Source organism: Microtus pennsylvanicus, chromosome 1 (genome assembly GCF_037038515.1).
Source record: "Microtus pennsylvanicus isolate mMicPen1 chromosome 1, mMicPen1.hap1, whole genome shotgun sequence".
Classification (NCBI taxonomy): domain Eukaryota; kingdom Metazoa; phylum Chordata; class Mammalia; order Rodentia; family Cricetidae; genus Microtus; species Microtus pennsylvanicus.
The window spans coordinates 91,450,001-91,477,904 of NC_134579.1; the positions used below are offsets into that span (position 1 = coordinate 91,450,001).

At 46.5% G+C, this 27,904-nt stretch overlaps 1 protein-coding gene across 1 annotated transcript in view; it reads left to right on the forward strand.

The window, feature by feature from the left end:
* Window positions 1-8,872, forward strand: part of Kpna7 (karyopherin subunit alpha 7) — a 30,714-nt gene extending 21,842 nt beyond the window's left edge. The window contains exons 8-11 of the mRNA XM_075973170.1: window positions 1,455-1,688; window positions 2,497-2,679; window positions 5,388-5,534; window positions 8,644-8,872. Of these exons, the coding sequence (XP_075829285.1) occupies window positions 1,455-1,688; window positions 2,497-2,679; window positions 5,388-5,534; window positions 8,644-8,727 (648 nt within the window). The 3' untranslated portion in view covers window positions 8,728-8,872. The remainder of the gene's footprint in view (window positions 1-1,454; window positions 1,689-2,496; window positions 2,680-5,387; window positions 5,535-8,643) is intronic.
* Window positions 8,873-27,904: the final 19,032 nt, after the last annotated feature.

Consider the following 27,904-nt stretch of genomic DNA (forward strand, 5'->3'; position numbering starts at 1 on the left):
TATATACCCAAAAGTGGTATTACTGGGTCTTGAGGAAGATTGTTTCCTAATTTTCTGAGAAATTGCCACACTGACATCCAAAAGGGTTGTACCAGCTTGCATTCCCACCAGCAATGCAGAAGTGTTCCCTTTTCCCCACAACCTCTCCATCATAAGTTGTCATCAGTGTTTTTGATCTTGGCCATTCTTACAGGTGTAAGATGGAATCTCATAGTTGTTTTGATTTGCATTTCTCTGATGACTAATGATGTTGAACATTTCCTTAAGTGTCTTTCAGCCATTTTAAATTCCTCTGTTGAGAGTTCTCTGTTTAGGTCTGTACTCCATTTTTTTTATTGAATTATGTGATCTTTTGGTGTCCAATTTCTTGGGTTCTTTGTATATTTTGGAGATCAGACTTCTGTCTGATGTGGGGTTAGTGAAGATCTTTTCCCATTCTGTAGGCTGTCGTTTTGTCTTGTTGACCATGTCTTTGCTTTACAGAAGCTTTTCAGTTTCAGGAGGTCCCATTTATTAATTGTTTCTCTCAGTGTCTGTGCTGCTGGGGTTATATTTAGGAAGTGGTTCTCTGTGCCAATGCATTCAAGTATACTTCCCACTTTCTCTTCTATAAGGTTCAGTGTGGCTGGCTTTATGTTGAAGTCTTTGATCCATTTGGACTTGAGTTTTGTTCATGGTGATAGATATGGATCTATTTTCATTCTTCTATATGTTGATATCCAGTTATGCCAGCACCACTTGTTAAATATGCTTTCTTTTTTCCATTTGATATTTTTTGCTTCTTTATCAAAGATCAGGTGTTTGAAGATGTGTGGATTGATATCCGGGTCTTCTATTCAGTTTCATTGGTTCTCCTGTCTGTTCTTATGCCAGTACCATGCTGTTTTCAGTACTGTAGCTCTGTAGTAGAGTTTGAAGTCAGGGATTGTGATGCCTCCAGAAGTTCTTTTATTGTACTGGATTTTTTTGGCTATCCTGGTGTTTTGCTTTTCCATATGAAGTTGAGTACCGTTCTTTCGAGGTCTTTGAAGAATTTTGCTGGGATTTTGATGGGCATTGCATTGAATCTGTCCAGGCTAGCCTTAAATTCATTATATAGCCAAGAAGGACCTTGAGCTTTGGGACCTCCTAACTCCATCTCCCACGCACAGGGATTGCAGGTGGGCAGCACCATGCCAGGTTTCTATACACAGAACTTCACACATGCTGGGCAAGCACTCTACCTGTAGCTGCACACCAGCCCCCACTATACCATCATTTACCCATAGTTCCCTTATCTAGCTACCTTGACTCAGAACCCTTTGGGAAACAAACAAGTACTTGAGACTATGTAAAAGCAGCTGCGGGTATGCTGGCCCCAACAACTTCCAGATATTACTGGGCGCAGCACTCAGCATGTGACTCCTGAATTGGGACACATTGTGACACTTAGCCGTTTGTCTTGGTCCTTCCAGACACCTTCTCTCCGCACATTGGGTAACATTGTCACAGGAACAGATCTGCAGACCCAGATGGCCATTGATGCTGGCATGCTGAAGGTACTGGGTCAGCTCCTGAGACACCCAAAGTCCTCCATCCAGAAGGAAGCTGCCTGGGCCGTGAGCAACGTGGCTGCTGGGCCCAGACACCACATCCAGCAACTGATCACGTGTAACCTGCTGCCCCCATTGGTAGCCCTACTAAAAAACGTAAGTGGCGGAGCCGGGGAGAGAGAGAGTCTATACAGAGTCTGTTGTACAAGCATGAGGACCTGAGTTCAATCCCCAGCACTCTCATGAAGAGAGATAGAAGTAGGATAATCAAAGGTTCAAGGTCTTCCGTGGCGACACTGTGCTTGGAAAGCCAGTCTGAGCCAGGTGAGACCCTGTCTAAGAAAATGCGTCCTGTGGGAGTCAGTCTGCCTACTTCATGGTTCTGCTCACATGCTGTGTTCTGATGAATTGAAGGCAGGTTGTCAGGGCATGGGACATAAATTTCATATATAAGCTCAGCTCTTACATCTGTCCTGGAGAGTAAACCAAGTTAAACCAGGTCTGGAGCACACACCTGTAATCCTAACATACAGAGGGATTATAAATTGAAGGCCTACCTAGGCTGCATAGTCCCAGGGTGGCCTTGGCTATATAGTGAAACCCTATTTTTTTTTTTTGAGACAGGGTTTCTCTGCAGCTTGTGAAACCCTAGTTTTAAAAGCTTAAGATGTGGTTCTGTTGGTAGAGTGCTCGCCAACCATACACAAGGCCCTGGGACCGAGTGTCGGTACAACATAAACCAGGCGTGGTGGTTCACATTGTAAGGCCAGCATTTGGGAAGAGGAGGTAGGAGGGCCAGAAGTCCAAGGTCCTCCTCATCTCTACAGCAAGTTGGGGACCAGCCTGGGCTACATGAGAGCCTGTCTCAAAAATGTATAGAAACAACAACAAAGCACGAGTCAAGTCAGCATCCCTTTATGATGACCCTGGCACTGTAGAGAACGCAAACCCCCTGTCTTTGCAGGCAGAATTCAGGGTCCAGAAGGAAGCTGTGTGGGCCGTGGCAAACTTTGCAACAGGGGCCTCTCAGAGCCAGTTGAGCATGCTTGTGCACTCAGGAGTCCTGGAGCCGCTGCTAAATCTGCTCACTGCTCCAGACATGAAGATCATCACCATCGTCCTTGACATCGTTTCTTTCTTTCTCCAGGTAAGCTGTTCTGAACGGCAGTCTTAGACCCGAAGACAGTGAGCATGTGAGCGTACTTCTCAGAGATATGGCAGTGGAGTTGCTGGGGTGGGGGCCAGAGTGCTCGGTGGGTAAGGGTGCTTGCCTCCAAGCTGACCACCCAAGTTCAGTCCCCAGGACCCATGTGGCTGTGGGAGAGATGGGGCTTCAGCGAGTTGTTGTCTGGCCTCCACACATGTGCAATGGTGCATGTGCTGATGCATACACAAGGGGTGGCAGGAGAGAGAGAGAAAATGAATGTAAAAAGTTTAAGTAGCACAAGTAAGTCGGGCTGGGATGTAGCACATTTGTTAGCATGCCTCCCTAGCATGTGTGAAGCCCTGGGTTCCATCCTGGGTTCCATCCAAGCACCACATAGCCTAGGCAGGTTGCTACAGGCCTATATATAATACCAGCACTCCGTCTGGAGGTTGAGATAAGGAGGGTGAGGAGTTCAAGGTCACCCTCAACTATATAGCAAGTTAGTGCCAGACTGGGTTCCATGAAACCCTGACTCCGAATGAATAAACGAGTGAGTGAGTGAACCAAAGGCATGGGTTGGGGGGCGGGGGAGGCTGGCTGGTGAAGATGTGGGTTTATCCCGCCTGAGATTGAGAAACCCGCAGAACAGAGGGTGCAGAAACACCCTCTGTTTACAGAGCTGTGCCAGTGCCAGGCATTGTGGCACACGCCTTTAGTCCCAGAACTCGGGAGGCAGAGGCAGGAGAAGCTGAGTTTGAGGCCAGCCTGGTCTGCTGTGTGAGTTCCAGGACAGCCAGGGCTATACAGAGAAACCCTGTCTTTAAAAAGAAGTTACTAGGCCTTTTTTTTTAAAAAAAAAAAAAAAAGCTTTATTTTATTTTTAAGTGCGTGGGCACGTGCATGTGAGTGCGGGTGCAAACAGAGGCATCAGATTCCCCTGGAGCTGGAGTTGCAGCTCACAACAGGTGCTTGTGAGTCACCTGGTGTGGGTGCTGGAAACTGAACTCAGGTCCTCTGTAGGAGTAGTTTGTGCTTTTAAACACTGAGCCATTTCTCCTGAATTAGTTTTTGTTTTTGATTTTTTTTTTTTTTTTTTTTTTGCTTTGGAGACAAGGTCTCCTTATGGAGCCCAGGCAGGTTTACATGGTAGTCCTTCTGCATCATGAGGCCTCTGAAATACTGAGAATATAGGAAGGCATCACCATGTGTCAGTTTTTTCTTTAAGGACTGATTTATTTTTATTTTATGTGAATGGGTGTTTTACCTGCATGTATGTCTGTGCGCCACATGCCTGCAGAGGCCATAAGAGGGCATGAGATCCTCTGGAACTGGAGTTACAAATGGTTATGAACCACTGGGTGGGCACTGGGAGCTGAACCTGTGTCCTTTGGAAAACCAATCAATATTCTTAGCCACCAAGTCATTTCTCCAGCCTCCCTATATCAAACTTTTAAAACAGATCTGGTAAGCCATCGGGGATTAAGTCAAAGGAGGATAGGATAGGTTTGAAAAGCACCATAAATCTTTTAAGACAGGATAACATCATTTCTTCAGGACAGTCACAAAGGAGAAGGGATGAACATCAGGCACTGGTACTGTGAATTCCTTTAATGATTGAGCTGGGTGTGCCTGTCATGCCAAGACTTAGGGGGTGGAAAGAAGAGGAGGTTAAGGAGTTGAGGGGTTTTTGTTTTGTTGTTGTTAGTCTTTTTTCTTTCTTTCTTTTCTTTTCTTTTTTCTTTTTTTTTGAGACAGGGTTTCTCTGTAGCTTTGGAGTCTGTCCTGTGAACTCACTCTATAGACCAGGCTGGCCTCTAACTCACAGAGATCCACCTGCCTCTGCCTCCTGAGTGCTGGGATTAAAGGCATGCGCCCAGTATTGGTTTTGTTGGTTTTTTTTTTTAGATTTATTTATTTATTATGAATACAACATTCTCCCTCCATGTGTGCCCGCAGGCCAGAGGAGGGCGCCAGATCTCAGTACAGATGGTTGTGAGCCACCATGTGGTTGCTGGGAATTGCACTCAGGACCTCTGGAAGAGCAGCCAGGGCTCTTAACCTCTGAGCCATCTCTCCAGCCCCTGGTTTTGGTTTTTTGAGACAGGGTTTCTCTGCAGCTTTGGACTCTGTCCTAGAACTTGCTCTGCAGACCAGGTTGGCCTCGAACTCACAAACATCTGCCTTTCTCTGTTTCCTGAGTGCTGGGATTAAAGGCATGGGCCACCACCACCTGACTTGCACTTGGTTTTTTTTATTGAATATTTTTCATTTTGAATTCTTTAATGCTTTGGACAAAAGCATTTTTATATTTATTATATTTGTATTCTCTAATGTTGAATACATTTTGAGTAGAAAAGTGAATGTGTGAACAAGTAAAAGCATAGGTGAATTCACGAATGTATTTGTGAGTGAATGAATTCATGGGAGAGTTTGTGAATGAATTCGTGGGAGATTATTGTGAATGAATGACTTCATGGGTGATTTTGTGAATGAGATTTTGTGAATAAATGTGCACATGCATGATTGAGAAAATAAATTAATGAAACGAGAGGGAAATCTTGTCATTTCCGATGGGTCTGCGGCCACTCCTGATGGAACAGGTCTGTCTCTACCTAGGAAAGCTCCCTTAGGGCCGTCCAGCTGAAGCACCCACCCTCCAGCACACTCAGTGTCTGATGGTCTCTTTGCTGGTCCCCATCCATCCTCAGGAGGCAGACAAGCTGCACGAGAAGGAAAACCTGTGTCTTCTGATAGAGGAATTGGGCGGTATTGGAAAAATCGAGTCCTTACAGCTCCACCAGAATTGTCATATTAGCCAGAGTGCCCTGAACATTATTGAGAAACACTTTGGTGAGGTGAGTAACAAGGGCCCCACGTCCTGGGGCCACCTCTTGGTGGCCGTGCTTCTAATGCTACCGCAGTGAACCTGGCGCTTGGTCAGGCTGACTTCTCTTCCCACCCTCCTGAATTTAACTGGCTGCCTTCCCGGCTCCTGTTCTTCATTGTGGCCTTCGAGTATCAAGAAGCTTGTTTGTGAGCTGGGAGGCGGTTCAGCTGGTCGAGCACTTGCTATGCAAGCATGAGAACCTGAGTTCGAGCACATGTGAAAAGTCCAGGGATGTTGAAACATGTTTAGGATCCCAGTTCTGGGTGGGTAGAGACGTTTGATCCCTGGCTAGCCAGTCTAGCCAAATGAAGTTCCAATCCAGCAAGAGAGCCTGTCTCACAAAACAACAGCAAAAACGATGTGGGGTGCCGGTGAGATGGACCAGTGTTGTGATAGTCAGGAACACCATGACCAAAAGCAGGGGTGGGGGGAGGGAAGGGTTTATTTGACTTACACTTCCACATCAATGTTCATCACAGAAGGACGTCAGGACAGAAACTCACACAGGGCGGAAACCCAGAAGCAGGAGCTGGTGCAGAGACCGTGGAGAGCTGCTGCTTACTGACTTGCTCCTCATGGCTTGCTCAACCTGCTTGCTTGCTTTCTTTCTTTCTTTCTTTCTTTTTTAATTTAAAAGTTTTTTTTTATTTTGCATACCAACCACAGTTCCCACTTCCCCTCTTCCTGCTCCCTGTACCTTTCCCCCACACAACCCCGTATCCATTCCTCAGAAGGGGTAAGGAAGGATAACCTCAGCCTTCTCTCTTAATAGAACCCAGGACCACCAGCTCAGGGATAGCACCACCCACAGTGGGCTGGGCCCTTCCCATCAATCACCAATTAAGAAAGTGTTACACAGGTTTGCCCACAGGCTGATTTTTATGAAAGCTTTTTCTTTTTCTTCTTTTTTTTTGTTTTTTGTTTTGTTTTGTCTTGTTTTTTTGAGACAGGGTTTCTTTGTGTAGCCTTGGCTGTCCTGGAACTCACTCTGTACACCAGGATGACCTCGAACTCACGGAAATCTGCCTGCCTCTGCCTCCTCAGCGCTGGGATTAAAGGTGTGTGTACCACCACCTTACTACATCAGGCTTTTTAATGTGGGTCCCGCAGTGCTGGGATTAAAGGCTTGCTACCACCACTGTCTGGTTGGAGGTATTTTCTTAATTGAGATTCCCTCCTCTCAAATGATCTTAGCCTTTGCCAGATTGTCCTAGAACTATTGAGCACAACTGGGCAAAGGCACTTGCTGTCAAGCTTGACAACTGAAGTTCAACCCCTGGGTCCCACACAGTAGAAAGGGGAAATGACTCTGAAAGTTGCCTTTGACCTCATGCATGCTATAGCAACATACCCCTTATCCTCTTACACATGCACACACACATATACACACATACACATGCACATACATATACACACATGCGCGCACATACACACGCACACGCATGCGCGCACATACACATGCACACGCATGCATACACACATGCGCACATACATATACGCACGCACACACTGTTAAACAACATGGACAGGCCCTGAGGAACGATGACTGAGGCTGACCTTTGGCTTCCCTACTGTACACAAAGCCAGTCTGCACCCATAGGAGTTTATCTCTTTGCTTCCAGTCTGAAACTGTCTTTTTCTTGGCACTTTAGCTGAAGCAGAGGAATGGGAAGGGAAGGGACAGGACACTTAAGATGATTTCCTATCTAAGAATGCAAACAATGCAGCCTGGCCCAGCTGTTGGAAAACCATTTTGCCCCTGACTGAATTTTGTCTTGTTCTAGAATAGTTTGGGGATGAGTTCTTCCACAAACTGAGTTATCTTGCCACCCTGAGAAAGGGGGATCAGATAACAGTTTTTATGAAGATCCTGTCTAGTGGTAAAATATACATCACATAAAAGTTATCTGGGGGCAATGACACTAGACTGTAACCCTAGCACCCAGGAAGCAAACACAGAAGGGTCAGGGGTTCAAGGCTATCCTTGGCTGCGCGGAGAGTTCAAGGCCGTGGAGACTTTGGAGATGTACTTAGTTGGTAAAGTGTTTGCCAGACAAACATGGGGGGACCTCAGCTACAGCCTAGCCTCCATGTAAAAACCTGGGCTTAGCGCATGCACTTGTAAACCCATCATTTGGAAGGCAGAGACAGGCCGATGGCCACCCTGTCTATCCAAAATGGTGAGTTCCAGACTCAGTGAGAGACTAAGGTAGCAAGTGATTGAGGAAGACTCCTGAAGTCAACCTCTGGTCTCTGTAAGTGCATGTGAACATTTACACACTTGTAGGCACACATACTCCATAGACACACAAGGCCAGTTACAAAAGGGCAAATCTTGCTTGATTCCGTTTCTGTGAGGTCCTGAGAGCGAGCAAACTCATAAGCAACAGAAAGTACAGAATGGTGGGTCCCAGAGGCTGGGTGGGGTAGAAGGTGTGAGCTAGTGTTAAATGGGAACAGAGTTTCAGTCCAGTTTGGGATGTTCTCAGTGGCAGCAAGCTTAAAAATCCTTCAGATGGTACTGGTAAAGTGGCTGGGTGTGTAAAGATGCTGCTGCCTAACCTATGATCTGAGTTCAAGTCCCAGGATCTACTCAGTGAAAGAGTAAACTCCCACAAGCTATCTTCCAACCTCCACACAAGGCTGTGGAATGTGTACACGTGCTTGCTTGCTTGCTTGCTTGCTTATGTGCGTGCACACACACACATATAAAATTTTAATTGTTAAAATGAAGCTGAACCCAGTGATGGGGTCCACACCTATAATCCTAGCACTCAGGAGGCAGAGGCAGGCACAGTAAGAGCACAAACCGCTCTTGCAGAGGACCTGAGTTCAGTTCGCAACACCCTCAGTAGGTGACTCACAGCTGCCTCTAATTCCCTGCTCCACACAGCCCCACCCCCAAGCCCAACCTAAGAAGTATTTGGATAATTTGTGTCTTTGAGGAGCCTCAAGGTCACTTGAGATAAATTCTAGAACTCACTGGAAGAAATTCTAGTCCAGCTGGGATCTTTGACAGATGCTGTGACAGCAAGCTGGTAAACCTGGAGTGTAACAGTGTCTGTTCTTCCGTGAAGGAAGAAGATGTCCTCGTGAAGGAAGATGTCCTCGTGAAGGAAGCCGATGTCGTAAGTTTTCGCTACCGGGGGCCGAGAGTGTGAATACACAAAGCACTTAGAAGACAGACCTCTCACAGCTGCCCAATGACCAAGCCACACAGGGCTCACGCCTTTGAGAGGTGCCCCCTCCTCGAACTCGGTTCGTCACACACAACGCTTTTAAATCTTAATAAAATGTTCAACACTTTCACTTCTTCAGTGTGGTTTCTGTATGTGTTACTTCTCTTGCTAGGATCAAGTACCCAGAAAAGGCAGCTTCCAGAAAGATTTGCTCATCGTTTGAGGGTACAGTCTGGCATGGTGGCAGGAGCCCGAGGCGGCTGGCCACGTTGCACCCACGCACCGGAAGCAGGGAGAGATGCATGCTGGTGCTCAACTCACCGTCTCCTTATTTAGACTGGGACCCCAGCCCATGGGATAGTGCTACCTGACTTTGGAAAGAGGCTTCCTTCCTCGGTTAACCTGATCTGGAACATCTTCTGTGGGGGTTGAGGAGATGGCTCAGGGGCTAGTGTTTGGTGCGCCCTCGGGAGAACTGGAGTTTGGATCTCCATGGAAATGCCAGGAGGATGTGGCAGCCTGTTCATAATTCCAGATTTGGAAGGTGGACATAGGATTCCCCAGAGCTAGTGAGCTAGCTAGTCACGAACTTGCTTCACGGGGAGTAGGTTGGAAGAGTAACAGGGGCTGATTCTTTTTATTGCTTCAGGCCTCCATGTGTTTGCACACATGCATACAGACACAACCCACACAAAATGTAAAGAAAAGCATAAGTTCTCACCAGGTGTTAGTAGTGCATGCCTTTAATCCCAGCACTCGGGAGGCAGAGGGCAGGCGGATCTCTGTGAGTTCGAGGTCAGCCTGGTCTACAAGAGCTAGTTCCAGGACAGGCCCCAAAGCTACAGAGAAACTCTGTCTCGAAAAAACCAAAAAAAAAAAAAAAAAAAAGAAAGAAAGAAAGATATAATTTCTCGCAGATACACCTAGAAACTTCTCCTAGGTGATTCTAGGTCCCATCAAGTTAACAATACTAACCATTGGAGATTAAGATCATTTTAAAATTATCTTAAAATTTTCATTGTAGGGGGCTGGAGAGATGGCTCAGTGGTAAAGAGCATTGCCTGCTCTTCCAAAGGTCCTGAGTTCAATTCCCAGCAACCACATGGTGGCTCACAACCATCTGTAATGAGGTCTGGTGCCCTCTTCTGGCCTGCAGGCACACACACAGACAGAATATTGTATACATAATAAATAATAAATATTTTTAAAAATTTTTCATTGTATATATTTATTATGCATAGTACCCTACCACATGAGGGCATTTTGAGATTGCATTCACTTGTTGTATGTATAAGTGTGCCACAGTGTGTGGGTGGAGGTCAGAGGACAACTTGGGAGAGTCAGTTCTCTTACCACTAGATGGGATCCAGGGATCAAACTTTGATCATCGGGCTTGGGGACCGATGTCTTTGCCGCTGAGCCATGCACTGGAGCTAGGATAGCTTCATAGACTATATTGGGTTTTGTTTGTTTTTTCTTATTAATTGAATTTATTCATATGTTTTATATCCCAACTGCAGTTTCCCCTCCCTCCTCTCCTCCTATTCCCTCCTCCCACCTCCCTCAGCACTCTCCCCCATCCACTCCTCTGTTTCTGTTCAGAAAGGGTTGGGGCTCCCACGGGTGTCAACAGAGCATGGCATATCAAGCTGAGGTAGGGTAGGCGGCTCCTCTTGTATTAAGTCTGGGCAGGGCAACCCAGTATGAGGGATAGGTTCCTGCAAGTCAGCTCAAGCCGCAGGGACAGGCCCTGCTCCTGCCACTAGGAGTCCCACAGGAGACCAAGTTACACGCCTTTCACATTTATGAAGAGGGCCTAGGTCGGTCCAACGCAGTTTCCCTAGCTGTTGGTCCAGAGTCTGTGAGCTCCTATGAGCCCAGATTAGCTGTCTCTCTGGGTTCCCTGATGGTGACCTTGACCCCCTGGCTCTTGCAATCCCTCCTCCCTTTCTTCAGCAGGACTCCCAGAGCTCGGCCCCAGTGCTTAGTGGATTTCTGCATCTGCTTCCATCGGTTACTGAATGAAGGCTCTCTGATGACAACTGGGGTAATCACCAATTGATTCCAGGAGATAGCCAGGTCAGGCTACCTATCTACTGTTGCTAGGAGTCTTAGCTGGGGTCATCCTTGTAGATCCGTGGGAGTTTCCTTGTACCAGGTTTCTACCTGACCCCAAACTGCCCCCTTCATCAAGACATCTCTTTCATTATTCTTTCCCTCCATCCAGCCCCCAACCCAATCCCGCATGTTCCTAACTCCTTTGGCCCCCAATTTACCCAGGGAAATCCATATGTCCCCATCTCCCTTTGGGCCCTCCTTGTTGCGTAACCTCTCGGGTGCTATGGGTTGTAGCCTGGTTATTCTCTGCAACTAATACCCACTTAAGAGTGAGTCCATACCATGTCTGTCTTAACCTCACTCAGGATGATTTTTTTTCTAGTTCCATCCATTTGCCTGCAAATTTCCTGATGTCATTGTTTTTTTTTTTTGTTTGTTTGTTTGTTTTTTTATTTTTTTGAGACAGGGTTTCTCTGTAGCTTTTTGGTTCCTCTGTAGCTTTTTGGTTCCTGTCCTGGAACTAGCTCTTGTAGACCAGGCTGGCCTCGAACTCACAGAGATCCACCTGCCTCTGCCTCCCGAGTGCTGGGATTAAAGGCGTGCACCACCACCGCCCAGCCTGATGTCATTGTTTTTAACAGCTGAGCAATACTCCATTGTGTAAATGTACCACAGTCTCTTTATCCATTCTTCAGCTGAGGGGCATCTAGGTTGTTTCCAGGGTCTGGCTATTGTAAATAAAGCTGCTATGAACATAGCTGAGCAAGTGTCCTTGTGGTAAGATGAAGTATCCTTTGGGTATATGCCCAAGATTGGTATAGCTGGATCTTGAAGTAGACTGATTCTCAATTTTATGAGAAGCCTCTGTATTGATTTTCAAAGTGATTGTACAAGTTTTCACTCCCACCAGCATAAGGTGTCCTTAGTGTTTTTGATCTTCGCCATTCTGACAGGTGTAAGATGGGCATTTCTCTGATGCTAAGGATGGTGAATAATTCTTTCAGTGTCTCTCGTCTGTTTGAGATTCTTCTGTTGAGAATTCTGTTTAGATCTGTACCCCATTTTTAATTGGATTATTTGGAGGTTTTTTGATGTCTAGTTTCTTGAGTTCTTTTATATTTTACAGATCAACCCTTGGTCAGATATGGGATTGGTAAAGATAGTTTCCCATTCTCTAGGCTGTCATTTTTGTCTTATTGACAGTGCCCTTTGCCTTAAGAAGTTTTTCAGTGTCAGAAGGTCCCATTTATTAATTGTTGATCTCAGTGTCTGTGTTACTAATGTTCTATTCAGGAAGTTGTCTTCTATGCTAATATATTCAAGCCTCTTTTTCACTTTCTCTTCTATTGGGTCCAGTGTAATTGGATTTATATTGCAGTCTTTGATCCACTTGGACTTGAGTTTTGTGCAGGGTGGTAGATATGGATCTATGTGCATTTTTCTATATGTCAACTTCCATTTATGCCAGCACCATTCATTGAAGATGCTTTCTTTTTTCCATTGTATAATTTTGGCTCCTTTGTCAAACATCGGCTGTTCATAGGCATGTAGATTTATACCAGGGACTTCGATTCAGTTCCACTGATCCACTTGTTTTTATGCCAATACCATGCTGGTTTTGTTACTATAGTTCTGTAGTAGACCTTGAAATCAGGGATCATGATACCTCTGGAAGTTCCTTTGTTGTACAGGATTGTTTTAGCTATCCTGGGGTTTTTATTTTTCCAAGCTGAGTATTGTTCTTTCAAGGTCTGTAAAGAATTGTGTTGGAACTTTGATGGGGATTGCGTTGAAGCTGTAGATTGCTATTGGTCATACACTATGTTTATGTTGAGCATATCTCCCTTCCTTCTCCACATGCTCCCTTCTCTCCCCTCCCCTCCCTAGTCCCCTTCACTCCCTTGGCAGCCTCACATCTGCTTCCCTGTCGTGTATCCATACACGGCTTCACACATCTCTAGATATCCAGGGAGCATCGATTAGACAAATACAATCTTTTGTCTGAGACTGGTTTAGTGTGTTCATCTCCAGTTATCTCCAGTCTCCTGAGAATAACATGACTTCATTCTGTTTTGTGGCGGAAAAGCTTCCATTGTGTGCGGAAACCACAGTTTTGTTTACCATTCCTCTGTCTTTGGAGACCCAGCCTGGCTCCAAGACTTAGCTGTTTTGAAGAGAGCTGCAATCAGCACGGAAATAGAGGTATCTCTATGGTATGTTGATTTAGAGCCTCTCATGGAAATAGCCAGGAGTTGTAGAGCGGGACTGTTTGGTAGATCTACTTTCAGTTTTTTTTTGAGATATCTCCATGCTGATTTCCACTGTGAAGGACTTGCTTACGTTACTTTTGTTCCCACGAGCCATATATAAGATTTCCTCTTTGTTCACATCATCCCCAGCATTTGCTTTCTGTTGATTTGTTTCTGTCTGAATACATGCCATGTGATTGCAGTTGGCCACAGATGCCAGAAGAAGGAGTTGAATTGCCGAGAGCTGGAGTTACAGGTGGTTGTGAGCTGCCAACTGTGGGTGCTGGGAACAGAACTTGGATCCTAAGCAAGAGCAGTATATGCTCTTTTTAAAAAAAAAGATTTATAAATGTGAGTGCTCTGTCTGCTTGTATACCTGCATGACAGAAGAGGGTATCAGAACAGGGCATCATCAGATCCCATATGGATGATTGTGAGCCACCGTGTGGTTACTAGGAATTGAACTCAGGACCTCTGGAAGAGCAGCCCTAACAGCTGCTCTTAACTGCTAAGCCATCTCTCCGGCCCTGAGCAATACATTCTCTTAACCATGAAACATCTCTTCAGTCCCCAGTCTTCTGGACAGTTTTTGTGTCTGAGTTCATCAGGGGGATTGGTCTATAATTTTTTCGTCAGTGTATCTATCTTGTTTTACTATCAGGATTAATGCTAGTGTCATAAATAGAGTTTGGGAATGTCTCTGCATTTTCTCTTTTACTAAATTGGGTGCTCTGAAGGTCTTGTAGAATTTGGCAGCTAATCCATCTGCACCTGGACTTTTATAGTTAGATTTTTAAAAAATTACTACTTTAGGCTGGGCGGTGGTGACACACACCTTTGATCCCACCACTCGGGAGCCAAGGCAGGCTTGTATCAGTGAGTTTGAGGTCAGCCTGGTCTACAGAGTGCGTTCCAGGACAGGCAGGGCTAAACAGAGAAACTCTATCTCAAATAACAAAACAGAACAAAAAAAAATAAAGAAACTACTATTTTAATCTCATTGTGTATTTAGAACTGTTTAAATTTTCAGATTGTTTGTCTCATTTAATTTAATTTTTTGTTGTTGTTGTTTTGAGTCAAGGTTTCTCAGTATCTTCGGCTGTTCTAGTTTAATTTTTGTTGATCCCTTGCATCTAGAAATGCCTCCATGTCTTGGGTTTTCCCATTTAGTGGGGTATATGTTTCAAAGTTTAGCATAACGATTTTCAGAATGTCATTGGTATCTGTTGTAATGCCTCCTTTGAATCTCCAATTATATTAGTTTGTTCGTGTGTGTGTGTGTGTGAGTGTGTGTGTGTGTGTGTTTTGCCAAGGTTTTATCAATCTTGTTTTGTTGTTTTTGTTCCTGCAAAGAACCAATTCATGTTCATTTGTTTGAGACAGGGTCTCTTATTCCAGGCTAGCTCAAACTTGCTGTATAGCCAAGGATAATCTTAAACTTCTGATCTTCCTGCTTTGCTAAGTTTTTTTAAAATTAACTTTTAAAATTTATTTTACATACCAACCAGTTTCCCCTCCCTCTTCTCCTTCCGTTCCTTCCCTCCACCTCCTTTCTATCCCACCCCATCCCCATCCGCTCCTCTCCCGCAGGAGACAACAAAGCATGTCACATCAAGCTGAGGCATTAAGACTGAGCAAGGCATTCCATCATAGGGAAGGGGTTCCAAGAAACCAGCTCATACACCAGGGACAGATCCTGGTCCCACTACTAGGAACCCCCACAGACCAAGCCCCACAATTGTCACCCATATGCAGAGGGCCCTAGGTCGGTCCCATGCAGGCTCCCTAGTTCTTGGTCCAGAGTCCATGAGCTCCCACGACGTCTGGTCAACTATCTCTGGGTTTCCCTACTTTGAATTTTCTGTTTGTTGGGGATGGAAACCCAAGCTCCATGCATACTGAGCAAGTGTTCTGCCAGCAGAATCACACTCTCAGCACAAGGACCAACTCTTTTTCATTCGTTCATTAGTTTTTATTTTTTCATTTTCCTTTCACTGATTTCTGCCCTAATCTTTACCTCTGTTCACCAATTTTTCGGTTTAACTTGCTCTGATTTTCCACAGGCCCTAAGGTACGCCATTAAGTTATTGACTTGCTATCTCTCTAGTGTTAGAGTGTAGGCACTTGGGGCTGTAAATATCTCTCTCAGAGCTGCTTTCATTGTGTCCATAGGCGGGCAGTATGTTGTGTCTTCATTTTCATTCAATTCTAGGACATTTTCATCTTCCTTCTTGACTTTTGTATTTATTATTATCTTTTATTTCATGCACATTGGTTTTTGCTTGCCTTAGTGTCTGTGGGGGTGTCAGATCCCCCGGAACTGGAGTTACGGACAGTTGTGGGCTGCTATGTGGGTGCTGGGAATGGAACTCAGGCCCTCTGAGTTGTTCCTAGTACCTGTGTGGTCTCAGGTATAGTGGGAGTCTTCTGCTGGAGTTGTGGGCTGGGATCTTTATTATATTATTTATTTACTTTGTGTGTATGACATGCAAAGTCTATGTGGTGTGTGTGGTACATGCACATGAACGTCCAGATGTGTGCACCCTGTGTGTGTACCCCTGTGTGTGTGCACCCTTGCATGTGTGTGCCTGAGGAACTCAGAGCTGGGCATCTGATGTTAGCCATGCTACTTTGAGACAACAGTTCTCAGTGAGTCGGAACTTTCCATTTCAGCTAGCCTGGCTGGCCAATGAACTCTCGGCACTGCCTTTCTTTGCCCCACAGTGCTTGGGTTATACACGTGAATAGCACAATGGCCTTTTCTTTTTTTTATGGTTTATTTAACTTTTATTTTATGTACATTGGTGTGAAGTGTCAGATCTCCTGGAACTGGATCTTCAGACAGTTGTGAGCTGCCATGCGGGTGCTGGGAATTGAATCCGGGTCCTCTAGAAGAGTAAGTAGTCAGTGCTCTTAACCACTGAGCCATCTCTCCAGCCCCCACAATGGCCTTTTCATGTGGGTGTTGGGGATTTGAACTTATATCTTCAGGCTTACAAAGCAAGCCCTCTTTCCCCCTTAAGCCATCTCCAAGTCCCTTCTCTGCCGTGTTTTTAAATGAGTGGCAGGGCTTGTGGAGACAATTACCATCTGCACATCCAAGCACCAGCCCTGAGAGCCTACAATCGTGTTTTTTAATACTTTAAAGAGGGAGCCGGGTGGTGGGGCACATGCCTTTAAGCCCAACACTTGGGAGGAGGAGGCAGGCAGATCTCTGAGTTCGAGGCCAGCCCAGTCTATAGAGTGAATTCCATGAAGCCCAGGGCTACACAGAAAAACCCTGTCTTGAAGAAAAGGGGGAGTCTTAAGGAGGGCAGCAAGATAGTTCAGTTGGCAAAGGTGCTCCCATCAGCTTGAGGACTTGAGTTCCACCCTCAGGATCCACAAGAGGGAAAAGTTGTCTTCTGCTCCCGCCCCCTCCCCCACTTCCTCCTCTGGAACTTCCAGGGTGGGCATTCCAGAAGCTGCCTTTCTAGTTTTCCTATTTGCTGTTATTGTCTTTTCTGCACTGGACTGTTTCTCCACTTTCCCTTATCACTCCTCCCAGAAGGCTTTTCTTTTCCGCAGCCACTTAATTTGAGGAATTTGTTTATATAAGCTTCCTCCCTCGTTAGTCCAAGATGCTATCTGCACAGCCATGGCATCAGCCTCCTCTTCTGAAGGAAAGGTTCGTGTTCATTTTAAGTTTGATGTGTTCAAGTCCAAGGGAGGGTTCTGTGAAAGACCCGTTGGCCTTGCCTTCTCTGCTCATGTTAGAAAGGTCCTCAGGGTGTTGGGGTATGGCTCAGCGGTAGAGCACCCGACTAGAATCCTTACCGCCATGAGGGGTTCAGGTTGTGGTTCAGAGGCTGGCATCCTCCAGTCAGGGGCTGGAGTCACGGTTCAACAGTAGCATACCTACATGGAGTCCTCCAGTAAGGGGCTGTGGCTCAGAGATAAGCAAGCACATCCCTGAGAGTTCACATCCCCAAATTCCACCAAAGCACTATTCAAGAAAGAGATCATTAATAAAACGCCTTCATATTGATTGGAGATGTGGGAAGGACCACGTGGGGTGACAGTGGGATCCTGGGCCCTTCGAGCGGATGATCCCAACTATTCCAACTGGAGCTATGGCCTGGTGATATAGTTCAGGGGCACAGTGTGCTTGGCATGCGCTGTACAGGGAGATGGATCTTTTAAACGTTGGCAAGGGTTGATAGAGTTCTCTTTCAGTTCTCCCATTCTCAGGGCTGTGCAGTTTCCAGGTCAGGTTGTTCACTTCCAGGAACATTTTCTTTGCCAGTGTCTGAGCTGTGGAGATCAAGCCTAGTCAACCCAGAGCACACTCTCCTAGGGAGTCCATGGGCCGTGTGTCCAATACCATGGATTTTCAGGCTGGCTATGGTGGTCCCTCAAGACTTGGGAGCATAGAGAGGATGGTGGTGAATTCTAGGCCAGACTGGGCTCTACATCTCAAGATATAATAATAAACGCCATCTCAAGATATAATAAAACTTATAGAAGAGACTCGACTGCTCAAGAGGCTGAGGTTATGGACCAGTGAGATGGCCCAAGTGGGTCAAGGACTGGTGGCCAAGCTGGACAAACTGATTTGCTCACATCTCCCCTGGAGATTAGGCGACCTGGTCGCCCCTTCCATAAATGCCCATGAAACGTCTTTCAGGGCTAGGGCAAGGGATCTCAGGACATGTCTGCCTCCTCCCTTAGCCCCGTTTCAATACAGACCCTGCGCAAGTATAATTCTCAAATTACTGATTCACAATTACACAGAAACAGAAACACAATACACAAACAGACAGACATAAAAATGAGCTCGTTTCTTTATACCTCCAACTGGGTTTAGAGTGTGTCTGGGAGCGACTTGCTTCCCGGTCAGGGAACCAAATGTTGGACTCTAGCATCCAAACACCGAGAAGGAGTCGCCCCCAGAGACCATCTCATACACCACAGCCGATGCAAAAGCATGAGAATTTTATTAATTCTGTCATGACAGGGTCCCCCAGCATTCGGGAAGCCGAGGGACCTCGAATAGCTGGTACAGTCTACTTTTAAAGGGGCCACAGAAGCAAGGGGGATTGTTCTTTGACTATTCTGATTGGCTTATTTGAAAAGGCTATTATCAATAATTGAATGGAGAGCTGTTGCCAGATCAGATGAGGTAAGAGGTCATTTTGACCCCGTTTCCCAGGGGACCGAACCAAAACATACGTATATGGGTAATTGTTCAGGAACTGAGTACGTGCCAGTGTCGCTGTTAGGTCCTTGGTTCCCAGGGGAGGAGGGGAAGCACTATGGCACAGAGGCTGAGAGGATTCAGAATTGTCAAAAATGGCTTCAGGATTATCTTAAAGTCTTACACCAGGACCTACATGGCAAAAGGAGAGAACCTACTTCTGTAAGCTATTGTCTGATCTCCACATGCACACTGTGGCCTGCGTGTGACACACAATCCATGCGGTGCACTTTAACAGGCTGAGGCGGGAGCAATGCCTGAGCCCAGAAATTTAAGGCTAACCTGGGCAACATAGCAAGCCCAGTTTCAAAAAGTTTAAATTATGTATAGCATATTAATATATGTCATACGTAAGTATTAATAATAGTCACATGTTATAACAGGAATGTTCTAAATGGAAGGAAATGAGCCCACTAGTCCTAAACTACTATGAGGGTTTGAAAAAAATAGCGCCCAAAGGAAGTGGCACTATTAGGAGGTGTGGCCTTGTTGGAGTAGGTGTGGCCTTGTTGGAGTAGGTGTGGCCTTGTTGGAGTAGGTGTGGCCTTGTTGGAGTGGGTGTGGCCTTGTTGGAGTGGGTGTGGCCTTGTTGGAGGAAGTGTGCCACTTTTGGGGGTGAGCTTTGCTGTCTCTTATATGTTCAAGATAGCACCTGGTATCTAAGTCTACTTCCTGTTGCCTCAGTCCACTTCCTGTTGCCTTTTGATCAAGATGTGACCAGCACCATGTCTGCCAGCATGCCACCATGTCCTGCCATGATGATAATGGACTAAACCTCTGAAAATGTAAGCCACCCCAATTAAATGTTTTTCCTTTATAAGAGTTGCTGTGGGCATGGTGTCTCTTCACAGCAATAGAAACCCTTACGAAGGTAACCACTATATTTACGTTTTCATTGTCCTTCTACCCTGGGTCTAACTACTTGTGTATTTTACAGGTGATGTTTGATCAAAGACCAAGAGGTGACCATCATATATTTTCAATCAGATTAGTATCAGATTCTTTTCAAGTCTTTAAACATCTCACTCCAGGCCAGATGGTAGTGCTATACACCTTTAATTCCAGCACTCGGGCGGCAAAGGCAGGTAGATCTCTGGGTTTGAGGCCAGCCTGATGTACATAGCGAGTTCCAGGATAGAGAAAAAAAAATTGCTAGCGAGGCAAGACTTTAATCCCAGCACTTTGGGAAGCAGACACAGGCAGATCTCTGTGTGTTCTAGGCCATCTAGGACCATATTAGATCATGAGACTCTGTCTCAAAAACAACAAAACCATCTGTAAAAACCTGGCATGGTTCTGCAGGCCTTTAATTCCAGTGTTCAACATGTAGAGACAGGAGGATCAGAAGTTTAGGACTGGGCTGGGGATCTCACTCGACTGGAAGAGTACCTTGCTTAGCACGTGCGAAGCTCTGGGTTCTATAGACTGCACCCTACAAACCCGGAGTTTGGGTGCCACCGAATCCCAGCACTCAAAAGCTGGGGGCAGCAGGATCAAAGGTTCAAAGCCATCCTTGGGTACATAATTGGAGGCCAGCCTGGGCTAATGAGAACCTACCTGAAAGCAAATGCTAGAGATCATGCTGAGATTGTCCCCTCCGCCCATATGGTCTAGCACAGGTTCCCTCCTCCTCTCATCCGTCACTCCGTGCTTAGATTACAAGACAAAGACGCGTTTGTGGGTGAGAGTTACAGATGCGAACTGGTCTAGCAGGGTTCTTTGAAGCGGTGCCGTTTGCCTTTCCTACGTGGTCCCGGTGCACGGTGGTGGAGGTGTTAGTCACCATCTGGCTGAGCGCCTGCGCCCTTGGACTCAGCCCACTGGGGTGACTGGCAGGCTAACAAAGACAGGAAGGAAGGGGGACTGGCAGTGGCCTGGCTCACAGCGTGAAAACTGAACCGGGGCGACTCTGACCTTGCCTTTGCCCCCACATCTGTCATAGCACAGGGAAGAAATGTCGTTCTCATGGCTAGACATGCACAATTCAAAACTTAACTGTCGTTTGTTTTCTTCTGAAATGCGGCATGGCTGCGCTGTGGTGATAACAGCCCGCTCTGTGCGGTAGTACGTAATATTCTAGGCATTGTAGGGGAAGCAACCTGACTTGAAGCCCTGGGTTTCCATTCCGGCTCTTCTCTCCAAGTAGCTCAAACCCAGCGAAACTCTTCGGATTCCTGTATCCATTGATTACTTCACTGGTTGCTTCTTCCTGTCCTTCCATTTGGGTTTCTGATTTTCATTTGTAGAATAATAGGCTCAAATGTTAAGCTCAAAGTATTTATTCTTGAGCCGGGCATGCCTAATCCTAAGAAAACTGAGACAGGAGGCTATCCCATTTGGACCCAGGCTGAAGTACACTGTGAGAGCCATCTCAAATCAACTAAAACTTAAGAAGACAATAACTCAAGACACTGGAATCTGGATGGAAAGCTTGGTGGATTACAGCTATAATTCCAACCCTTGGGAGCTGGAGGCAGGAGGATTAGAACAAGTTCAACCATAGTTTTGGAGACAAAGTGAATTTGAGGTACTGTCTCTAATAAGAAGTGTATTCTTAGTGTTGCTACAATACAAAATCCTCAAAGCTGGATAACTTTATAAAGGAAAGAGATTTGTTGAGCCTCCGAGCCTGAAGGTACATGGGCCCACACCAGACAAACACCCTCTTGCTGATGAAGTCCCAAAGTGATAGAGGGTGCCATATAACAAGAAACATCTGCATTAGTCTCTGGCTCCTTGTAGGGCCACCAGGATTCAACCACGGGTGCTCCACCTGAATGATCTAATCTCACCTTAGTCGCTCTCCCCAAGTGCTGTCTCTTCCTGTTTGTTTGGTTTAACTTTCCATCCTCTGAATACTTTATAATGGGTAGCAAATTTCAACACAGGAACCCTTGGCCGACATACCCAGCCCATAGCCCCTAACTGCCTTCTCTACGTCTTGTAATGACCGGGGCTGGGGATGTGGCTCAGTTGGTAGACTGCTTACTTTGCATGCACAAAGCCCTGGATTTGATCCCCAGCACCACTTAAACTTGGTGTGGTGTGGTGCCTGATTGTAATCCCAAGCCCTCAGGAGGAGGAACTTTGAGGATCAGGAGTTCAAGGTCATCCTCAGCTACTCAGGAAGTTTCAGGCTGCCTAGAATAGAGACTCTGGCTCAAAACTCCAAAACCAGGGGCTGGGGAGATGAATAAGTAGTGTAAGTGTTTTCCAGGCAAGCCTGAGAACCAAGTTCAGATCCTTAGAGACCCACGTAAATGTCTGTTGGGTGTGGAGGCCCAGCTGCGTGCCAGGTTTGGAAGGGTGAGACAGGAGATCCTAGTGAGACTAACTGCAGCGACAAGCTCTGGGTTTGACTGAGAGAACATGCCTCAACGAATAAAGTAGAAAAGCTATTGACAACGACTCCAGGCATCGACATTGGGCCTCACATGAATGTGCACATGAGCACCCATGCACCCACAGGTGTGCCCACATCCATGCAAACATGTATACACACACCACATGAAGAAAGAAAAAAATCACAACCCATCCCACATTAAACCAAATTCTAGCATTAGCAGCAATCAATAGTGTATTCAAAGCTTCAGGATAAGACACTAAAGGGCTGGGGATGGAGGCCAGGGGTGAGATGTTTGTCTATGATGCCTCATGCCCTGGGTTATACCCCCAAAACAAGTAAGGAAAAGAACCCTTAAAACAAAAAGTGAAGTCAGGTGTACTGGTGCCTGTCTGTAATCTCAGCTAGCCATGTGGAGACAGGTGGATTCCCGGGACTTGCTGATCAGTCTAGCTGTGTAGGCTACATGAGACCCTGTCTCAGTCAATAGATTTTCTTTCTTTCTTTCTTTCTTTCTTTCCTTCCTTCCTTCCTTCCTTTCTTTTTTTTTTTTTGGTTTTTCGTTTTTCGAGACACGGTTTCCCTGTAACTTTGGAGCCTGTTCTGGAAGTAGGTCTTGTAGACCAGGCTGGCCTTGAACTCACAGATATTTGCCTGCCTCTGCCTCCTGGGTGCTGGGATTAAAGGTGTGTGCCACCACTGCCCAGCAAGATTTCACTTCCTAAAAAGCCCAACCAACTGGTGGCAGTGGTGCACACCTTTTTTTTTAATTTTTAATTAATTTATTTATTTTATTTATTTATTAAAGATTTCTGCCTCCTCACCGCCACCGCCTCCCATTTCCCTCCCCCTCCCCAGGTCAAGTCCCCCTCCCTCATCAGCTCGAAGAGCAATCAGGGTTCCCTGCCCTGTGGGAAGTCCAAGGACCACCCACCTCCATCCAGGTCTAGTAAGGTGAGCATCCAAACTGCCTAGGCTCCCACAAAGCCAGTATGTGCAGTAGGATCAAAAACCCACTGCCATTGTTCTTGAGAGTTCAGTAGTCCTCATTGTCCGCTATGTTCATCAAGTCCGGTTTTATCCCATGCCTTTTCAGACCCAGGCCAGCTGGCCTTAGTGGGTTCCCGATAGAACATCCCCATTGTTTCAGTGTGTGGGTGCATCCTTCGCGGTCCTGAGTTCCTTGCTCGTGCTCTCTCTCCTTCTGCTCCTAATTTGGACCTTGAGATTTCAGTCCGGTGCTCCAATGTGGGTCTCTGTCTCTGTCTCCTTTCATCGCCTGATGAAGGTTAATATTCAGGAGGATGCCTATATGTTTGTCTTTGGATTCACCTTCTTATTTAGCTTCTCTAGGATCGCGAATTATAGGCTCGATGTCCTTTATTTATGGCTAGAAACCAAATATGAGTGAGTACATCCCATGTTAGTGGTGTACACCTTTAACCTCAGCACTCAGAGGCAGAGGTAGGTGGATCTCTGTGAGTTCAAGACCAGCCTGCTCTACAGAAGGAATTCTAAGCAGGCACCCAAACCACAAAGAAACCATGTTTCGAAAACAACAACAACAAAAAAGACCATCCAAGCAAGAAATTATTTCCAAAGTAGGATATAGTGATGTGTGCCTATAATCCCAGCTCTAGAAACTGGTGCAGGAGAATTGCTGAGAATTTGAGAGCAGCCCGAGCTATATAGTGAGTTCTAGCCTAGCCTGGCTTACAGAGTGACAGAGTGAAACCCTGTCTCAAAAATAAGAGAAGGGGAAAGAAAAGAAAAGAGGGAAGGAGAAGAACGAGGAAGGGGAGGAAGAAGAAAAGTAGTAGAAGAAACCAGGACACTGAAGAACCAGGGTCCAGATGGGAAGCAACCCAAGACACAGTACAGTTTTGGTCTTGATTCTAAGATGATGAACTCGGAGAACGGAGAGACAAACCAAGGAAGTGAACAATGCCGCCAGGAACAGATGCTGTTCTTCCTGATGTTGCCAGAGCTCAACTGACAGAGATGAGGCTAGGACCCCAGGGAAGAGGAGCAGAAGGTGAGAACCAGCCTCAGCCTACAGGGAAGAATCCTGCGGCAAACTGGAAGCAGAGGGAACGGTTTCAAACAGCTCTTGAACAAGAAGTGAAAACCTGTACAGACGGACATGAAAGGATCTCTTCGTTGCCTGATGTCTCATTTTTCCATGGTAAGGAGACAACAGAGAGTCTTCAGTATGTGAATCAAGACAAGAGAGGAGGGGCTGGAGAGATGGTCTGGGGGTAAAGTGCCTACTGCACAGGCAAGAGAACCCGAGTTCAACTTCCAGGTACCCATGGGAAAGTGGGGCATAACGTAGCATGTATGTACCCCAGTACTGGAGCCTAAACAGGTAGGTGTGTGTGTGTAGCATAACCCACAACAGTGGGTTACTGGGGTCAGCAAGAACTTGGACATCCCTTAAGGGAAGTCCTGTAGACACCCAGGCTTCACCCTTCCTTTGGTTCTCCCCAGCACACTGGAACTGGGACCAAACCCAGGGCTAATGTTTGCCAAACAATCTTACTTTCCAACACCTATTCCTCTTTTGGATTCTGAATTCTCATCACCCAAACATGACTTTACATACTTTTTCCTCAGACCTGGAGTCATAATGCAAACTCTTCTGGGAGAGGCCAGCAAATACCAGAATTTCTCTCCTGCAAAATACACAGAGAGCTGGCGCTGGTGAGACAGCTCAACCATTAGGAGGTGCTCAATGCCTTTCCAGGGGAAATCAGTTCAGTTCCCTGCCCGGGACCCATGTTAAGCGGTTCACAACTATCTGTAGCTCCAGCTCCAGGGCATCCAATGCCCGCTTCTGGCCTCTGTAGGTACTTCACACACACGGCAAACATTCATGCAGATACACAAATAAAAGTTTTAAAAAAAATACACAAAGAGCCGGATGGTGGTCACGAACGCCTTTATTCCCAGCACTCGGGAGGCAGGGGCAGGTGGATCTCTGTGAGTTCGAGACCAGCCTGGTCTACAAGAGCTAGTTCCAGGACGGGTTCCAAAGCTACAGGGAAAACTCTGTCTTAAAAAACCAAAACCAACCAACCAACCAAACAAACAAACAAAAACCATAAAGAAAGCATAATAAGGGGAGGGGGAGGGAAATGGGAGGCGGTGGCAGGGAAGAGACAGAAATCTTTAATAAATAAATAATAATAATAATAAAAAGAAAGCATAATACACCTTAAAGCACAATGTGGAGCCAGGAAAGACCCCAGAGTAATCTCCATTTTAGGGGTATATAGTGGCTAATATTGACAACTTGAAAGGGTCTGGAATCACCCACAGGGCTTTCCAGATTGAACTAATGGAGACAGGAGGATCTCCTGAACATGTCCACAGCAGAATCCCACCGGCCAGGCTCTCAACAGAAAGCAGCAGTGTCCACCTCCCTCTGCTTTCTGACTGTGGTTGCAATGTGACCAGCTGCCTCGCGCTCCCGCCACCAGACCGCCTCCAGTGTGGTGCACTGTCCCTTCCAACCCTGAGCCACAGGAAACCTGTCCTGTGTTGCTTGTGTCATGTGCTTTTGTCAGTAATGGTGGGAGTACTCTGGGATGGATGTGGTACCCGTGGGTCAAGGTGTGGGTTCTGCTTGCTGCTCCTGAGATCAGAGATGGTTCCCTCAGACTCTGACATCCTCAGGGGGACAACAACAGCACGTAGTAGGCAGCACTCCACCTGGACAAGGTGACACACACCTGTAACCCCAGCACTCCAGAGGCTGAGACAGGATAAGCTAGAGCTCCAGTCTAACCTGGGCTACATCGTGAGTTCAAGGCCAGCCTAAACTTCATAACTAGTCCCTTGTAGCTCAATGGTAGAGCACTAATCTATTATGCATGAAACCCAGAGTTCAGTCCATAGCGCTGCAAGGTCCCAAGTAGCCCAGGCTAGCCTCAACATCATCATTAAACTGAGGGTGACTTTGAGTTCTGATTTTTCTGTCTGCACTTTCCAAGTGCTGGGATCCCAGATATGAGTCTTCATGTCTGACTTACAGCTTCTCTAGGTGTGCATCTGTATGCATCTGTATGCATGCATGTGTGTGCTTGCATGTATGCAGGTGCCGTGTCCTGTGCATGTGTGTGTGGAGCCGAGGTTGAGGTCAGTGTCCTCCTCTATTACTCTGTCTACCTTGAGTCTTTGAGACAGAGACTCGTGGTGAACCTGGACCTTAGGGATTCTGCTTCTGGCTGACCACTCAGCCTTGGGAACCTGCAAAGTGTTTGCCTAGCCTGTGGGAAGCCCTGGATCCAATCCCCAGCACCACATCAGCCAAGCTTGGTGGCACGCCACCAACTGAGCCATATCCGCAGCTCTCAGGCTGTCTCTTAGGTCGGGAATTTTTTGTTTGGTTTTGTTGTTGTTATTATTATTATTTTGGTTTTTTGAGACAGGGTTTCTCTGTAGCTTTGGAGGCTATCCTGGAACTAGCTCTTGTAGACCAGGCTGGCCTCAAACTCACAGAGATTTACCTGCCTCTGTTTCCTGAATACTGGGATTAAAGGCACGTGCCACCACCACCCAGTTATCTCTTAGTTTTCTGATCCATGCATTGTGAACCCACCTATAATCTGTTGATTCAGCTGCTGGCAGCTTAGTCTTCACTCTCAGCACCCAGAACTTAGCTTAAAAAGCAACACTGGCCTAGTGTGACACTGTGCATCTGTAGTCACAGTGTCCAAGAGGCTGAGGCAGGAGGATGGCCATTCAAGGACATTGTGTCAGTTACTTTTCTACTGTTTAGATAAACACTATGACCAAGGCAGCTAATATTAGGAAGGGTTTATTTTGACTTATGATTCCAGAGGGCTGAGTCCAGTATGGTGTGGAGGTGGCAGGTATGGAGACTGGAGTGGGAAGATGAACGTTCTCGTCAGCACAAAGCAGAAAGCAAATGGGGAGTGCCTCAAGTCTTTAAATTCCCAACACCCTTCCATACGCTTCCTCGAGGCTGCACCTCCTAAACCTCCCAAACGTACCACCAACTGGGACCTAAGTGGTCAAATGCCCGAGACTATGGATAACATCTCATTCAGACCAATTTAGCCACTCTGGACTACATATATGAAACTTTCTCAAGAAACCAACCGCCCAACAAAGGGCAGAGGAAGTGGCTCCCAGAGAGCCCATAAAGTGCTTGTTATCCAAGCTCAAGAACCTGAGCTTGGATTCTTACTTTCCCAGGTAAGAAGGTTGGGTGACTGTAACTCCAGAGCTGGGGCAGGGAGGCACCTGAGAAAGGATTCCTGGGGCGCAGTGGGCAATCACCTAGTCAGCCAGGGAACTACAGGTTCAGTGAGATGGACAGACACTGAGGGAGACCCCTGATGTCAACCTATGGCCTCCATACACACGCACACGCAGACACGTGTATTACAGACCAGCCTGAGTTTCAGAAAGAATGAAACTTTTTCGCACTTTAAAAGGGGGGCGGAGAAGCCGGGCGGTGGTGGCGCACGCCTTTAATCCCAGCACTCGGGAGGCAGAGGCAGGCGGATCTCTGTGAGTTCGAGACCAGCCTGGTCTACAAGAGCTAGTTCCAGAACAGGCTCCAAAACCACAGAGAAACCCTGTCTCGAAAAAAAAATAAATAAATAAAATAAAATAAAAGGGGGGCGGGGGCAGAGTATGGACACACACACCTTTCATTCCAGCACTCAGGAGGCGGAGGACGGTAGATCTGAGTTCAAGACCAGACAGGTCTACAAGCCGAGCCAGCCAAGGCTACACAATGACACCCTGCCGCCTGAGCAGAGTATGGTGTCTACAGTGGTGTCTACAGAGACTCCTAAGCTTGTGGATGCTGAGTTGAGCAAAGTTTTCAGAGTGTGGCCAGCCGTCTTGTTGTAGTCCTGTTATTGCAGCACTGAGCAAGGGGAGGCAGGAGGGTCAGAAGTTCAAGGTCATCCTGGGCTATGTAGTGAGTTTGAATCTAGCCTGGGCTACCTGAGATCTACCTCTTGAAGCAGGATGGGGCACATGTTCGTAGGTAGCATAGGCTGAAGTAGGAGGATGGTGAGTTGGAGGCCAGTCTGGGGTACAAAGCAAGACTCTGATCTAAAAAAACAGAAAAACGGTAAAGTCGCCTGCTGCCAAACCTGACAATCTGAGGTCCATCTCTTTGGATGGAAGGAGAGACCTGACTCCCACAAGCTGTCCTCTGACACACACAGCATACACGTCTTAGGGTTTCTACCGCTGTGATAAAACACTGTGACCAAAAGCCACTTGGGA